Consider the following 18,470-nt stretch of genomic DNA (forward strand, 5'->3'; position numbering starts at 1 on the left):
ATGTGACTGGGCTACGGAGCTTTGCTCTGATTTGTTGGTTGGAGCACCACTTAGTTTTGTCTGTAGCCTGTTGCATTTGTTTTGTTAGCATGCACGTAGTTCTACATTTACCACTCACTTGGATCATTTACCTTTGATGTCATTAACCAATCGGAAAGGTTCCACTGGCAGTCCTAGCATACACTTTCACTGCACTGGAATGTATGTGTCGCTCTTCACCACTAGCAATAGCTGCTGGCTGCCATGACATGATTTACTCTACCCATTGAAGCAGTTTCTGGGATGTTGCTCGTGCTCACCAATCATTTCCTAGGAGCCATAGGTGAGAGTTGAGTGTAGTGCGGAGATCAAAATCCAGGCACCCAAGAATCTGTCAAGAGGGCAGCTACCGCAGGATCAGAGGGGCTACTCCTACACAAAGATTATAAACAGTCCTTGGTTTGTGTAGCTAGTAAAAGTAGCTTGTAAACTATCCCTCCTCATCCTTCTCGACCTATCTGCAGCCTTTGACACGGTTGACCACACCATCCTCCTCCAACACCTCTCCACCGTCATCCAGCTGGCTGTGACTGCACTCGCCTGGTTCCATTCCTATCTATCCAAGGACAGCCAGAGAATCACCTGCAATGGCTTCTCGTCCCACTTCCGCACCCTTACCTCTGGTTTACCCCAAGGATCTATCCTTGGCCCCCTCCTATTTCTCATCTACATGCTGCCCCTTGGCAACATCATCCAAAAACACAGCATCAGTTTCCACATGCAAACTGACAACACCCAGCACTTCTCTCGACCCCTCCCCTGTATCTAAATTGTCACACTGCCTGTCCGACATCCAGTACTGGATGAGCAGAAATTTCCTCCAACTAAATATTGGGAAGACCAAAGCCATTGTCTTTGGTCCCCGCCACAAACTCCGTTCCCTAGCCACCAACTCCATCCCTCTCCCTAACATCTGTCTGAGGCTGAACAACACTGTTCGCAACCTTGGTGTCATATTTGAACCTGAGAGGAGCTTCTGACCACATATTGGTGCCATCACTAAGACTGCCTATTTCCACCTCAGTAACATCACCGGTCTCCACTCATCCACTGCTGAAACCCTCATCCATGCATTTGTTACTTCTAGACTTGACTATTCAACGCAGTCCTGGCCGGCCTCTCACGTTCTACCCTCCGTAAACTTCAGCTCATCTGAAACTCTGCTGTCTGTGTCCTAACTCACACCAAATCCCGTTCACCCATCACCCGCTGTGCTCGCTGCCCCGTGTCCTAACTCACACCAAATCCCGTTCACCCATCACCCGCTGTGCTCACTGCCCTGTGTCCAAACTCGCACCAAATCCCGTTCACCCATCACCCGCTGTGCTCGCTGCCCTGTGTCCAAACTCGCACCAAATCCCGTTCACCCATCACTCCGTGCTCACTGCCCTGTGTCCTAATTCACACCAAATCCCGTTCACCCATCACCCGCTGTGCTCGCTGCCCTGTGTCCAAACTCGCACCAAATCCCGTTCACCCATCACTCCGTGCTCACTGCCCTGTGTCCTAACTCACACCAAATCCCGTTCACCCATCACCCGCTGTGCTCGCTGCCCTGTGTCCTAACTCACACCAAATCCCGTTCACCCATCACTCCGTGCTCGCTGCCCTGTGTCCTAACTCACACCAAATCCCGTTCACCCATCACCCGCTGTGCTCGCTGCCCTGTGTCCTAACTCACACCAAATCCCGTTCACTCATCACCCGCTGTGCTCGCTGACCTGTGTCCTAACTCACACCAAATCCCGTTCACCCATCACCCGCTGTGCTCGCTGCCCTGTGTCCTAACTCACACCAAATCCCGTTCACCCATCACCCGCTGTGCTCGCTGCCCTGTGTCCTAACTCACACCAAATCCCGTTCACCCATCACCCGCTGTGCTCGCTGCCCTGTGTCCTAACTCACACCAAATCCCGTTCACCCATCACCCGCTGTGCTCGCTGCCCTGTGTCCTAACTCACACTAAATCCCATTCACCCATCACCCGCTGTGCTCGCTGCCCTGTGTCCTAACTCACACCAATTCCCGTTCACCCATCACCCGCTTTGCTCGCTGCCCTGTGTCCTAACTCGCACCAAATCCCCTTCACCCATCACCCGCTGTGCTCGCTGCCCCGTGTCCTAACTCACACCAAATCCCGTTCACCCATCACCCGCTGTGCTCGCTGCCCTGTGTTCTAACTCACACCAAATCCCGTTCACCCATCACCCGCTGTGCTCGCTGCCCTGTGTCCTAACTCACACCAAATCCCGTTCACCCATCACCCGCTGTGCTCGCTGCCCTGTGTCCTAACTCACACCAAATCCCGTTCACCCATCACCCGCTGTGCTCGCTGCCCTGTGTCCTAACTCACACCAATTCCCGTTCACCCATCACCCGCTTTGCTCGCTGCCCTGTGTCCTAACTCGCACCAAATCCCCTTCACCCATCACCCGCTGTGCTCGCTGACCTACTTTGGCTCCCGGTTAAGCAACGCCTCGATTTTAATATTCTCATCCTTGATTTCAAATCACTTCATGGCCTCACGCCTCCCTATCTCTGTAATCTTCTCCAGCCCCACAACCCTCCGCGATATCTGCACTCCTCTAATTCTGCCCTCTTGAGCATCCCTGATTATAATCGCTCAACCTTTGGTGGCCGTGCCTTCTGTTGCCTGGGCTGTAAGCTCTGGAAATCCCTGCCTAAATCTCTCCGCCTCTCTACCTCTTTCTTCCTTTAAGATGCTCCTTAAAACCTACCTTTCTGACCAAGCTTTTGATCACCTGCCTTAATTTCTCATTATGTGGCTCGGTGTCAAATTTTCTTTGATAATCGCTCCTGTGAAGTGCCTTGGGATGTTTTATTATGTTAAAGGCGCTCTATAAATACAAGTTGTTGTTGTTGGAGGTCAAGTGATCATTTTTATATTATAGTTATGATTACTACATACTCTGCAAATTATGAAATGCGAGGTGTCACATTTCAGGATGTTCTGACCATTTATCCACAGAAAAGATTTGAAAATATGAATCACATGTTCATGTGAAGACAAGTTATTGAACACAGAAAATCACATCATAAATGTTGGTTTCTACATTCACCTGAAGTGAAATAAAGCAGTTTAACAATTTGTATCAAGCTGCATCTTACCAAGTGTTCACTCGGCCTGCCTTTGGATAGATTAAACAAATATATGTGCAAAAGAGGCAAACATCCAGTCCACCTCACAAGGTGATGCCAGTGTCACATCCCTGTGTTATGGTGCGAGTGGATGTAGAGCAGTGGGACAACTCCCGTAAAGTCAGATACTGAGACCACTTACAGGAGTGACTGACCCCACTGAACCCAAGAAGGTATTTGCAGCCAGCCCGAATCCCTAGCTAAGGGCTTTAAATATGGGTTGTGTTTTCATATAGTTTTTCCTTCTCTCAATGGCCTTGTACCCACTGTTGTGATACATAATGTGTGCCATTTCATTCTGTTTCAGCACGCTGTGAACTACCTAAAAGTGGCCTACATGCCTCCTGTACAGGAGATAGGACCAGACCCACAGCATCTTCAGTTTCTCTTTTCAGTCAGTAATCAACATGGTGGCACTTTAACTGGCTTCTGCTTCAATATCACAATTCTCCCAGTTGACAATCAAGCTCCAGAGGTAAGCACTTTCATGTTAAGCTTCCAATGCAGTCACTGGGGTCAATATTGACTTTAGAGCAAGCAACCGGCAAAGCCCACCGGCCAATCGTTTATACCTGCGGCGAAGAGGCGGCCACAATTTTGAGGAGCTGACATCATTAGCAACGGGCCTGCAAGCTGTGGAACGTCAAACAGGTGTCCCAACACAGCTCGGCAAATTGCGGTCTCCCAATATTGGGCCCCCTCGGCTGCCAGCAAGCTAATTGTGGCAGATCACGATCGCAGAGGCTTTGGGACCAGCAGCTCAGATTATTTTTGTAGGGTTCGGAGGATCACTCATGCTCCTCTGGGCCCCACAAAAATAATTTCAAACTTTCCTTGGCTGGGCCCCTTAGCTCCATCACCTGTGCATAATGTCAGGGGCAAGGCGCACACCCCAACCAATTGCGACCTAAAATGGCAATTGGGCTCCTAGGACCCTGATTTCGGTGCTCAGTGTTAAGAACCTTTCAAAATGTCTCCTCTCCGTCAGTTTCAATTGGGCGGTAAGTCTACCAACCCCATTTTCAGGCCGTTTCCGGCCCGTTAACGCCAGGCGATAGAAATGAAAATTGACCACACCGGTGTTGTATTCTTTTTATTCTATGTGTCAGCTGTGGCTCAGTGGGTAGCACTCTCTGGGTGGGAGGGGCTAGGAGTGAGCAGGTGATACTGGTTGTCTGATTGCAGCAGGGAGTTGGAGTGAGTTTGTAAAAAGTTGGTGGTGGTTTTTTTTTCAGGCTTTGGTGCCTTTTTGGCCCATAAACAACAGCTAGATATCTGCTGATGAGTGCCGGGCCCCTCAGAGGACAGTGTTCCCAAGATGAATTTAATTAGGGGAGAAACTGTGGTTGGAAGGGAAAGAAAAAGGCCCAAAGATTTGGGAGGTTTGGAAAAGAAAACACGGTGGTGGTTCAGTGCAAGGATAAGGAGATACGAGCTTGGGATATTATCCAAGCGGTACATGAGGACTGCGGCAAGGGAAGCTGCTTTGCCTGCCGACCAAAGCCGAATGTTGGGTTCGAGGTAACGGTCAGTGGCCGAGAGGAGATGGAAAGACGTTTACTCAGTTTGAAAGTTGGCAATAAGTTCTTGGAGGTATCTCTGCTATATTTGGAAGCTGTGGTGGTCTCATTCTTAAACTTGCCAGTTTATATTGAGGACGATGTACTAATCAAAAAGTTGGAGTCGTGGGACATTAAAATTTGCTCAGCAATAAAGAGGAAATACTATCCAGGAACACGGGTAGCAGATGGAACCCGTTACGTAAAGGTGCGGTTCCCAGAGGGGGTGAAGTCATTATCGTACAGCATGAAATTTGAGACAATGGAAGGAGTGCAGTACTTCCGAGCACTGCATGATAACCAAGTGAAGGTTTGTTATTATTGTCTTGGACACGACCATCTTGTAAGAAACTGTCCAGACTTGTACTGTTATAATTGCAGTGAGTCTGGACACATCGCTCGGAGCTGCAAGGTGGAGATCTGTGGGGTGTGTCACAAAGGCCCCACCCACTGTGAGTGTGAGGCAGAAGGAAGCTCTATGAGCGATGAGGAGTTGGGAGAAGGAGCAGGAGGTGTGAGTGGAACAGCCGGAGGACACAGCTCGTAAATTGAAGGAGAAAAGAGCACAGGAAGAGGCAGAAAATTGCAGAGCAGAGAACAGGGTGGAGATGGTGGAAAACACACCAAGTACAGTGGAAAAGAACAAAGACAGCAGAGGGCAGCAAGGGTCGAGTGCAGACTCGAGCCTTAATACGGTTCAGCTCTCCCTAAAGAATCTGGTGTCCGCGGGGGGAGAGGAGGTGGGAGCGGGGTGCGTGGTAAATGTAAGTACTCCAAAGAAAGACGGGGAGTCGGACATCTCGGTGAGCAGGAGGGGGCAAAACAAGGAGAGGGTGCAAGAGGCAGGAGCCTTAAAGGGGCAGCAGGAGGGGAGCAGCGAGACAAAGACGCTAGAAGGGAGCAATATAGGTGCACCATTGTCTCAGAGAGAGAAGGAACAGGGAGCAAAGGTCAGAGGTGGAGATGAGGTCGAAGGGAGCGGCATTGTTGGAGAAACCACGATAGCAGGACGACTCTCTATGGGAGATGATGTATCTGACAGGGAGCAGGATTATGTATCTGACGGGGAGCATGCACAGAGGGTTACAGAAGAGCTTAAGGGTGAGGCATTAGACGGGGACAGAGACATGGAAGTGGTGGGGGTGGGGTGGCATCATGTGGAAAGGGAAAGTTTAGTGAGGGGCGGAAGGTGGGAGAAAGGGCAGCTCCTTGGCCCAAACTTAATGCAAGGAAGAGGCTGAAACAGCAGGGAAGGTTCAAACAGGAGGTGAAAAAGAGTCAGAGGCTGCAGGAAAAAGCAACAGCTGGCCGAAAAATTGTGAAGGAGCATGAGAGGAGGGAAGGGCCAGAGATTAAATGATGGGGAGATTATCAGACATACTTCCCTTCTTCGGAGCCATGATTACATTGGCCTTGATTAATGTGAACGGACTGAGGGGTGAGAAGAAATTGCAGCAGTTGTTGCAGGGTTTTAAAGGCACGGACTTGTTGTGTCTGCAAGAAACCTTTTGGGATGAGGATATCCTAGGAAGAGTTCAGAAGGTTTGGAAGGGAGAGGTGTTTGCAAGTTGTGCAAACAATAACCGTAGAGGGGTGGCTGTTTTGGTGAGTCCGTCCATAAAAGAGAACGTTGCCTTGGTGGACAAGGACACTGAGGGGCAATTTTTATGGCTAAGGGTAAAAATGGAGGAATTTAATTGCGATCTCTTTAATATCTATGCACTGAACGACCATTGCAAGCGTCGCAAGTTTTTTCGGGGGTTATTCACTGAAGTGGCAGAGGTGGAAAATCCTTGTATAGTGGGGGATTTTAATGTATTTTTATCTCGGATGGACATTTCAGTCCAGATGACATTTAAGGATGATAACTCCAGAGGGATGATTGTAAAAATGATGGCAAATTTAAATTTGAGAGACTTATGGAGGGACCGGAACCCCATAAAAAGGGAGTTCTCCAGAAAAGGTTGGGTGGGTGATGTTTTAAAACAGAGCCAAATAGATTTTGTGTTAATGTGGGAAGGGTTAAGTTCTGAGGCGAAGGAGATTTATTATAAAAAAGTATTTTTTAGTGACCACTCGGCTTTGGTTCTTAGAATTAGGAACAGCAGAGTTAAGATTGGTTCAAGGGTGTGGATTTTAAACAATCAATACCTGAAAGAAATTGCTTATGAAGAAGGGATTTTAAATATAATAAAGAGTGCTCGGAAGGAACCTTTGTTCTTGAAAAAAAGAAGACTTTGGTGGGACAATTTCAAATATGAGGTAAAAGTTTTTTCGGTACGTTATGGGAGAAAGAGAGCGGCAGCTAACCAGTGTCGAGAAGAGAATATAAACAAAAGATTTACGGATGTCTGTAAAGCAGTTGACGGAGGGGATAAGGGAGCTGAGACTAAGTTCCGGGTGCTAAAGGAAGAGTGGGAATTATTGCAAGCTGAAAAATGCAAGTGGGCCATTCTCCGTGCAAAGGCTAAAGATGCATTGGAGGGCGAAAGATGCACTAGATATTTTCTGGAGCAAGAGAAGCTGCGACAGAGATTATCATTAATTGGAGAGTTGAAGGTTGGGGAGAAGATCATTCATGAAAGTGGGGAGATTTTAGAGGCGGCTAGCAGCTTTTATCAAGAGTTATATACAAAAGAAGACATTTCCAATTTGGCGATGGAGAAGGTTAATGTTTTTATTGAAGAGGGTTTAAAGGAGGATGAGAGAAGCATGTGTGACAAAGAAGTAGGATTAGCCAAAATAAAAGTAGCAATAACTGGAATGAAGGGGGGAAAAAGCCCAGGGTCCGATGGACTAAGTGCAGAATTTTATAAAGAATTTTTCAAGATTTTAAGTCCATTGCTCTTAGAAGTTTTTAAGGAAATTAAAATTGAGGGAAGCCTGGCCCCATTTATGAGGAGAGGTGTCATAAGCTTAGCTTATAAAAATAAAGGGGATAGAAAGGATCTGAAGAATTGGAGGCCCAGCACAATATTAAATGTGGATTATAAGATCTTGGCGAGGGTTATGGCAAATCGTACGAAGGAGGTGTTGCCGCAGATAGTTTTGCCCGCTCAGTTCTATGGAGTCATAGGCTGGTGTAACATTTGCATATTTATTTATCATTGGCCCGCAGGCATCTGTAAGGAATACCTATTATATTCACATGTGATCACATGCTGAGTTGTCATTGGCCTGCAGGCATCTGTAAGGACTGCTATTGTTTTGGAGGACACAGGGTCCTGACTCCATCTTGCCCACATGGTGCTGGATTGATTGAGAAAGCTTACAGACCTGATGCTTCATTAAAAGAGTTTAAATTGTAATACTCCGTTGTCCTGCAATTTATTATTTTTGTACAAAGTGTGCAAAACAAGACATGGTGTCAGAACAGGGATTTGAAATGGACATGGTTGGAGCTCCCTTACCTCGAATGAATTGGGAATCTTTGAACTTACATAAAGAATGGCGCAAGTTCAAGCAACACGTGGAGTTGATGTTTTCGGGTCCACTGAAAAGCAAAGGGGAGGAAGAAAGATGTAGCTACCTACTCCTGTGGATCGAAGAAAAAGGGAGACATGGTCTCTCACCGCAGATGAAGCAAAGTTATTTTGACCGTTTTGAAGCATATGTGATGCCCAAGACAAATACGATATTCGCTAGGTACAAGTTTCAGGAGAAAGTACAAGGAGCTACTGAGTCACTTGAACAGTTCGTGACTAAGTTAAAACTGCTGGTAAAAGACTGTATATGCAAATAAAGATAAGAAGGTCAGAGACCGCATCGTGTTTGGAATACATTCAGCTAAAGTGAGAGAGAAACTTTTGAATGTTGGGTCCGGGTTAACGCTGGACAAAGCTATGGACATAGCTAGATCGCACGAGATAGCCCAAGCACAGTTGAAAACCATAACCGGCACCACGAGCAGCTCGAGTGAACAGACAGTGCACGCAGTTAATAGACACACACCAAAGAACACCGCCCAGAGAGCGCGTTTCAGAGTTCTAAAACTGAGCGACACAGACATAAAACGCTTCAAAAACTGTGGATATTGTGGAAACAACTGGCATGGAGGAAAAGAGTACTGCCCTGTCAAAGGAAGGCAATGTACTAAATGTGGTAAACGGAACCACTTTGCTAAAGTTTGCAGGACTGTTTTCAGAAAAACAGTACACACAGTGAGTGACAGCCAAATGCCAGATAGAGAGCCAAATGCAGAGGAACTGTTTATTGATTCTGTGTCACAGAAAAAACAGATTTCAGAGACTGAGCAAGCTTTTGCCGATATTGAGATAGGAAAACAGGGCAAAGAGCTTAAGTTTAAACTAGACACTGGATCTCAGGTTAATGTAATTCCTCTGAGTGAGTATCACAGCTTGAAGGATGAGTGTGAGCTACAGCCCACCTCATGCAGACTGACCAGCTATGGGGGTGAGCAGCTCATTGTAAAAGGCACATGCGTGATGAAATGCAAGTACAAAGAAAGCGACATGATGCTGGACTTTTACATCATTGACACTCAAGCACCTCCAGTGCTAGGTCTGAAGGCATGTTTAGACATGGACCTCATCAAGCTAGTGCTATCATTGACAGCACCAGTTAAGAAGCAGACAGTCATGGAGGAGTTTGCTGACGTTTTCAAAGGAATCGTCCAAAAAAGATGTGCGGGTTAGGTTGATTGGCTATGATAAATTGACCCTTAGTGTTAGGGGGATTAAATACGTGGGGTTACGGGGATAGGGTGGGATATGTGTTGGTGTAGGGGTTACGGGGATTGGGTGGGATATGTGTCGGTGCAGGCTCGATGGGCCGAAATGGCCTCTATCTGCACTGTGGGGTTTCTGTGATTCTGTGATTCTGTGAATCGGACTATTCCCAGGTGAATGCACTATTCACATTGATCCAGCAGCAACCCCTGTGGTTTGCCCACCGAGAAGGATACCCCTTGCTCTACGTAGTCGCCTGAAGGAGGAGCTGCAGAGCATGGAGAATACAAAAATCATCATCCGGGAAACAGAACCAACAGAGTGGGTCAACGCGTCAGTAGTGGTTGAGAAACCACATACAGGCAAGCTCAGAGTCTGTCTCGACCCCAGAGATTTGAACAAGGCTATCAAATGCCCTCACTACCCTCTACCAACGCTAGATGACAGTGTAATGGACGCACGATCAGGATACTGGAATATCAAGCTCACAGAAGAATCATCTAAGCTAACAACGTTCAACACACGATGCTACCAATTTCTGCGTTTACCATTTGGTCTTATCTCAGCTCAGGATGAATTCCAGCGGAAGATCGACGAAACCTATGAAGGCCTCGACGGAGTAGTCGCAATCGTAAATGACATCCTCATCTATGGCAGGAATAGAGAGGAACATGACAGGAACCTTCGTGCGATGCTACAAAGATCACGGGAGAAAGGTATCCGGCTCAACCCCGAGAAAAGCATAATCGGATCCACCGAGATCAGTTATTTCGGGCATCGCCTCTCAACTGATGGCATTAAGCCGGATCCAGAGAAAATCTCCGCCATCAAGAAGATGGAGCCGCCGAAGAACTGCGCAGAACTAGAGACAGTACTAGGCATGGTTAACTACTTAGCCAAGTTTGCCCCGAGCCTCTCCGAAATCAACGCACCCATGTGTCAGTTGCTCAAACAATCCAATAAGTTGCTGTGGGACAAACAACATGACACAGCATTTCAGAAAATGAAAGACCTAATCACCAGAGAACCAGGACCAGTTCTTGCCTACTTCAACCCCAACAAAGAGCTCAGACTATAAGTGGGCGCATCAAAGTACGGACTAGGCGCAGTATTACTGCAAGAAGGAAAGCCCATCGGCTACGCTTCCAGATCTCTCACAGACAGTGAAATCAACTATGCTCAAATCGAGACAGAGCTATATGCAATTCTGTTTGGATATAAGCATTTCCACCAGTACGTCTATGGCCGACAAGTCATTGTGGAATCTGACCACAAGCCCCTCGAGTCAATCATGAGGAAACCACTAGCCGCAGCCCCACCAAGGCTACAGAGAATGATCCTTCAGCTACAGAAGTACGACTTCACAATCATTCACCGTCCAGGCAAAGACATTCCTGTCGCAGACGCGCTCTCTAGAAAGTCTCTTAACTACCAGGACAGCAGCCTCAGTGAAGGCATGGATGTGCAGGTGCACATGGTGTACAACAGCTTACCTGTGAGTGACTCAAAACTGAAGGATATCCGAGCAGGAACAGAGAAAGATGCACAACTCACACTGCTGAGCAAAGTCATACATGAAGGACGGCCTGAGGAAAGGAGGAAATGCCCTCACAGCATATCTGAATTCTGGAACCACAGAGACGAACTGTCACAAATCAACGGAATCGTCTTCAAAGGGGAGAAAATCATCATTCCTACCAGTCTCAGAGAAGAGATGTTGACAAAAATTCATGCTGGACATATGGGCATGGAAAAATGCAAACAAAGAGCACGTGACATTATGTTTTGGCCCGGAATGTGCAAACACATTGAGGACATTGTTGGAAAATGTTCCATTTGTCTAGAACGCCGCCCATCAAATGTCAAAGAGCCCATGATACCTCACCATATCCCAGACAGGCCCTGGCAGGTCGTCAGCTGCAAGCAAGTGCATGCAAAATGTGTACAGAGACAGCAACACCAAAAGAGATACTATGACAGGTCAGCTAGACTACTGCCGCCGCTGCACAATGGAGAATCCGTCAGAACCCAGGAGCATGACTACTGGAAGCCAGCAGTCGTCATCCAGCCAGCTGACACTGAGCGATCGTATCACGTCCGCACCCAAGAAGGACAGGTGTACCACCGCAATCACAGGCACCTCCTGAACACCAAGGAACAACACTGTCATTCCGACGAGAGGTCAAGCCTAGAGTTATCCTTGACTTGAGAACTGTCAATGGGTGTAGGCGGATCGCTGCCCTAAAAAAAACTGTACATCGTTATTGAAACGTTGAGATGTTTTCAGTGCTAGTTAAATGTTGAGTTTACTTGAATGTTGATGCTACTGAGAACATTATGTAGAAGAAAGGTTCAAAAGTAATGCATAACATTTTTCTTTTAAAAGAAAGTGGATGTTGTGGCAGAGCCACCAAAGGACTCAGAGCGGTTGTACATAATTCCTTTAACAGCAATGTAGTTACTGTCTGTGCCTGTACCTTTAATTATACTGTTTGACTGTACAATACCAGTTACCTTTACAGCACGTGATGACGTCATGCCGTTAGTCACGTGATGCCCCAACGGTGGGAGGAACATGATGACGTCATGACGTCACTCTCCTGATCAGGGGATCAGTCCTCGTGGAGCCCTCAAGAAGAATAGACCTGTTATTGATGTGTCCTAGCAGTTTCCAGTTTAAACTCATTTGTTTTCATTAAAGTTCATTAATTTAATCATCTGAGTCGAACTCAGTCTTTTGATAGGAACCTCCGTTCCTACAATGTAACATTTGCACATTGATTTATCATTGGCCTGCAGGCATCTGTAAGGAATACCTATTTTATTCACATGTGATCACATGCTGAGTTGTCATTGGCCTGCAGGTATCTGTAAGGACTGCTATTGTTTTGGAGGACACATGGTCCTGACTCCATCTTGTCCACACGGTGCTGGATTGATTGATAAAGCTTACAGACCTGATGCTTCATTAAAAGAGTTTAAATTGTAATACTCCGTTGTCCTGCAATTTATTATTTTTGTACAAAGCGTGCAAAACAAGGCAGCTGGGACATCGCAGACTTTGTGGTCTCAATCCGAGATGCGATACAGCTCATTGAAGAGAGTGGAAGGGAGGCTTATGTATTAAAGATAGATCAAGAGAAAGCCTTTGATAGGGTGTCTCATGAGTTTTTATTGAAGGTTTTGGAAGCATTTGGTTTCGAGGAAAATTTCATTGAGTGGATAAGGATTTTTTATTCAAACATATTTAGCTGTGTTAAATGTAATGTTTTTTTGTCCAAGTATTATCCGATACAGAGATCAGTGAGACAGGGTTGTCCCTTGTCCCCATTGTTGTACACATTGGTAGCAGAACCATTAGGTTACATGATGCGAAAGAAACAAGGTGTAGTTGGGATTGTGGTTACCAGTTCTGGGCTGGTGTCGGTGATTCACCAATATGCAGATGACACAACATTGAGAAATGGGGAGTCAGTGAGGAAAGCTATGCATGTAGTGGAGGAATATTGTAGAGTTTCAGGAGCTCGAGTGAATTATAGTAAGTCCCAATGCCTGGTTGCAGGAAGGGGTAGGGGGGAATGGTTGGTGGAAATTCCTTTTAAGGTGGTGGAGGTTTTGGAAGTTCTGGGGGTGCATATGGGGTGGAAGAAAGACAGGGATGAAGTGGATCGATTAAATTGGGAAACGAAGTGTAGTGATCAATAACATGTCATTCTGTGGTGGACACTAGGTGGAGCAGTAGAGCTGTATATAGCTGTATGTATAAGACTACACTACCCAGCTATACATTATATTAAGACTACATTACCCATGAGGCTAGGCTACCCACAAGGCAGCAGTCAAGATGGAAGCCTCTACAAGATGCTGTACAAGTCCACATGTGCTCAATAAAAGTAGCTAGCAAAAGCTAGCTGTGTTCATAATAAGAATGTCTATTTATTAATGAACATAACATGGTACCAGGGTGGTGAAGATCTGCTGAAAATTGTGAAAAGCGACATGGAGAATTTGAAGCCACCAGAGCGTTTGAATCTCACAGAAAAAATCGACTACAATTGGCAGACTTTTAAACAACAATTCAAACTCTACATTGCAGCCATCGGATTCGGTATGAAGCCAGACGCAAGGAAGATAGCGTTGCTGCTTATGGTTGCAGGCCCACAGGCGATAGAGGTATTTAATACATTTGTATTTAATCCAGAGGAGAACAGAGGAAAATTAGAAGATGTGCTAAAAAAAATTGATGCACATTGCTCTCCCAAAAATAATGAGACGTATGAAAGATACATCTTCCGTTCTTGGACACAGCAACAAAATGAGACTTTTGATAGCTTTATAACTGATCTGAAACTGAAAGCACAGACATGTAATTTCTCTGAGCTCAAAGCATCCATGATTCATGACCAGATTGTGTTTGATAAAAAAGTCAGAGAACGTCTGTTGAGAGAAACCGAACTAAATTTGGAAAATGCGGTGAAAATATGCCAAGCCAGCGAGCTAGCTCGAAATCACGCGAAGACTTTCAGTGAAATCAATAATGATGCGAATGTAATGAGTGATAATGCTGCTGTCGGTGCTGTGTCCTACAAGGGGAAGAAACGTGGGCAGAACAGAAATGAAAAGCAATCGGAGGATGAAATTTAAAATTGTAAACGCTGTGGTTACAAACACCAGTTAAGACAATGCCCAGTGTTTGGAAAAATGTGCACAAAGTGTAATGGAAAGAATCACTTTGCCAAACAATGCTTTTCAAAAGTAAAAACGACGAAAGGGCAATGAGTTAATGTGATTGAGGACACTGATTTAAGTGAGACATTTTTTGTAGGAATGGTGTCATCTGACGATATCAAAAAAGATACAGAAAATGTGCAGCCCTCAGAAATAGACAATGCTGAACATAAAGTTAATGCAGTAAAAGAGGACAAATGGATGATCCCACTGCAGATAAATGGAGCATTAGTTACATTGAAACTGGACACTGGGACAAAAGCAAACTTAATCAGTATGAGTGACATTAACAATATGAAAGAAAAGCCCAAAATACAGAAAAAGTCAGTACTACTGAAGGACTATAATGAACAGAAAATAGATAGCTTAGGTGTATGCAGACTTAAAGTGACAGTCAAAGACAAAGTGCATCATCTCATGTTTTCTGTTGTGGCTGAAAGACTTGATTCACTATTAGGTGACAAAGCGTGTGAAGACTTAGAACTGGTCAAGAGAGTCTACCGTATAAACTGTGCCATAAGCAGACCAGATGACTCAGGTGATGAAGCAGAGAGCCCATCAAGGCTGAAAAGGCCAAAGGGTATCCATGTCTTCAAAAAGCCTAGGTTCTCCAAGAAGAAAGAAAAAGACTTTAAGGTCAAAGAAGAAGCCAAAGGAAGAAAAGCACAAAGAGGAAAAACACAAGGAGGAAAAGTCCAAAGATATAACTGCAGCAGATGTTGTTAAGCAGTGGAAAGAGAAAAAGAAAAAGAAGAAGCCTGCACCAGAGCAGGAAGCAGGTCCGGTGGATACCCCTTCTTCCCTCAGGCCAATCTTTGGTGTTCCATTAGCCGAGGCTGCTGAGAGGACTATGCTGTATGATGGGATCCAGCTGCCAGCAGTTTTTCAAGAGTGCATTGACTACATTGAGAGTTATGGCATGAAGAGTGAAGGAAACACTGAAACCCTCTCCAAGCAAAGATCGCAAGGAGACCTCGATCTATACAAGAGCAGATTGATGACAATGTCGCAACTGCATCTGGTCATTCACCGCCAGAACAATCTCATGAAGACACATCAGACTTAACCGTGTTGAGAAGATCCACACGTGAAGTAAAAGAGCCTGATAGACTTAATCTTTGAGTACAATGTAAAGCTTTGAAAATGTGTTGACTGTTTTGAAAATGTTTATGTTTATAGAGCACTAACAAAAGTGTTACTGATATTATCTTTATTGTTTTCTTGAAAGTTGATTGATATTGATTTTGTTAAACCTCAAAGAAAGGAGGATGTAGTGATCAATAACATGTCATTCTGTGGTGGACACTAGGTGGAGCAGTAGAGCTGTATATAGCTGTATGTATAAGACTACACTACCCAGCTATACATTATATTAAGACTACATTACTGTAGTGTATGTACCCGTTTACCTTTAAGGGAACTATTGAATGTAACCGTTCGCCTTTAAGAGCACTATTTTAGGTGTGGCACTATTTGTTGGCTCATGTATACTGTAATACCGATAGTGACCACACCAGTATATAAGGGCTGGGATATGTTAACTAGGGCAGGAATCGCCTGAACCTCTGAATAGTAAAGACCTGTTTTGTTGTTAATCTTGGAGTCTGTATTATTTACAATACAACCCACAGACTTAACAATGGCGACGAGGACGATCGTACCCTGCGGCAACAGTACTTCCTAAGCTACTAAGGAGCGTCGAAGTGAGGCAACCGCCTTCGTCGTGCTGCTGGAAGAACACACGAGGCTGCAGCAACAGACAGGAAGCAGACTAGCAACGAAAGTTCATCAGCAACAGGCATAACTACCCTTTTACCACGGTGCGGAGTGCGTCGATCAACTAACAAAAGAAAGCAACCGGCGACCGCAACGACTGTGAGTAGGGGAAAGTGTGGAAAATATCCGGAGGATAAGGGCAGTGACCACCACGGTCGAGGGGGTGAAAAAGGCCGGACAGCGACCGGGATCACAAGGCGCGGTGGCGATAAATAAATAAATAACTAAATAACCCGCGAAGAATCAGCCGCAGCCGGGGAGGAAAGGGCCGGACTGCGGGAGGTCGGGGAGAGGCGTTTGAATCCGCTGAGCGAGAGCCCGAGAGGGAGCGAGCAAGAGCCGCGTGAGCGGGTGAGCCAGAGCCCGAGAGGGAGCGAGCAAGAGCCGCTTCGAGCGGGAGGCGCTTCGCGAGCCAGCGATCGCACCAGCGATAAGGGCCGAGAGCCGCTTCGGGCGAGAGGCGCAGCGCGGGCCATCGATCGCATCCACTGATAAGGGCCGGGCCGCTTTGAAGTGAGGGGCGCAGCCGGGCCATCGATCGCAATCCCTGATAAGGGCCGCACTCGGGCTGGTAGGGCAGAGTCGGCAGACACTGAAGGCGCGAGAGCCGCGGTGAACAGCGCGGGCCATCGATCACGGCGGAGATAAGGGCCGCACTCGGGCTGAAAGACAGCGTCGGGGGTCGGGTGAAGACCGCCAAGCGTGGGAAAACCGCCATTGAAGTGGGCGGGGAGAGCGAGAAGCGCGGGAAAGCCGCCATTTTTCGCGGGGAAACCGCTGGGGAAGAAGGCAGAAGCGGGAAACCGCCATCTTAGAAAATTAATAAGAATTTTCAGAAATGCTGGTGTGTTCTCAAGAAGAGAGGAAAAATAAGAATAAGTAAAGCAATACTTGTGTTGTTCTCAAGAAGAGAAGAAGATGCCTAAGCGAGGAAATATTAATGATTTTAATGCTGAAATAGAAGACTGGGCCACGTATGTGGAACGCATAGAAATATATTGCGTAGCCAACGAAATTGAGGATGACGACAAGGCAATAACTTTGTTAAATTCGATGGGAGCAAAAACATACGGGCTCTTGAAACATCTAATAGCACCAGTTAAACCAGTGGACCAGACCTTCGAAGAGATCGTAGCAGTGCTGAAGGATCACTTGAACCCCACACCGTTGATGCTGGCTGAACGATTTAAATTTTACGCAAGAACCCAGAGGAAAGATGAAAGCAATGCGGAATACTTAGTCGAACTGCGTAAGCTAGCGAAATACTGCCAGTTTGGAGGGAATTTGACAGAGGCGCTGCGGGACAAGTTCGTATGTGGCTTGGCCAAAGAAGGAACGCAGAAGCGACTTCTGGAAGAAAACGACCTCACACTGGACAGGGCTGTCCTCATAGCTTCATCGCACGAAGCCGCAGCGAAAGGAACGGCGGAAATGCAGCTAAAGGCGGCGGCACTCGGGGTGGACCAAATTACTGCAAGCACTTCCAAATGCTACCGTTGTGGAAAGACAACGCACGACCAGAATCAGTGCTGGTTTAAGAACCAAGAGTGCAGGAAATGTGGCAAACTGGGTCACATCGCGAAGGTATGCAGGTCCGGAAAGAAGACCAACAAGCAAAGGAAGCCACCACCACAAGAAAAGTACAACAAGGTACATCAGGTGGCTGAAAAGAGTTCAGACGAACAAAATTCAGACTCAGACCCAAACAGCCAGGAGCTGGATAGTCTGAGAATCCACAATGTGGGTAAAGTAACTGATCTACAGACGATCTGGGTCACACTAAAAATAGCTGGAGTCCAAGTACGAATGGAGCTGGACACGGGATCAGCTGTATCAGTCATCAACCAAAAGGACTACCACCGGCTATTCTCTCACATACCCTTAAGAAATACCAAGTTCGTATTACAGACATACACGGGGCATAACGTATACCCCATGGGGAAAATAAGAGTCAAGGTGAGAGATAGGGGTAAAGTACACCCAAGAATGAATTTGTACGTACTACCTGAGGGAGGACCACCACTTCTAGGACGGGAGTGGATCAGGAAAATAGACATGGAATGGCACTACCTACAAGCAATGACGAGTGAGGACTCGGTGCAGACAAGCAGCTCAGACTCCGAGCCGGAAGACGATAAGTCCAGCTTACGTATGAAAAACAAGGTTAACATGAACTCACGGACTAAGGTTGGAAAATCGATGGCGTGCATAAAGACAGAGAATTCTGAGTCTGTTCAAGTTACAGACATATGCATTACGGAGGAACACCGGGCTCGAATTCAACGTTATTTCAAAGTACGACAACAATTAGAACAATTAAGTTACCGCCTCGTACAAGAGATGAAAACAATGAAAAAGTTCTATGACACCGAATGGGAGAGTCTGGAAAGACAACAGAACCTACTGGCTCAAGCAGAGAGCGACCATAGAGCCATCGTGACCAATTACCGATCACATCTCCCTTATGATGTTCAGGAGTTAGAATATTTGCATGATCTAGAGATACAGCAGAAGGGCAAAC

The 18,470-nt window shown here is 46.3% G+C and overlaps 1 protein-coding gene across 1 annotated transcript in view; it reads left to right on the forward strand.

Annotated features, from left to right (window-relative positions):
- The window catches only part of LOC147124856 (FRAS1-related extracellular matrix protein 1-like), an 883,765-nt gene that overhangs the window by 360,691 nt on the left and 504,604 nt on the right, over positions 1 to 18,470 (forward strand). The window contains exon 13 of the mRNA XM_085994045.1: positions 3,506 to 3,673. Within this exon, the coding sequence (XP_085850171.1) occupies positions 3,506 to 3,673 (168 nt within the window). The remainder of the gene's footprint in view (positions 1 to 3,505; positions 3,674 to 18,470) is intronic.

Source organism: Somniosus microcephalus, chromosome 1 (assembly GCF_052327205.1).
Source record: "Somniosus microcephalus isolate GS21.2 chromosome 1, FLI_Smic_1.0, whole genome shotgun sequence".
Lineage (NCBI taxonomy): Eukaryota > Metazoa > Chordata > Chondrichthyes > Squaliformes > Somniosidae > Somniosus > Somniosus microcephalus.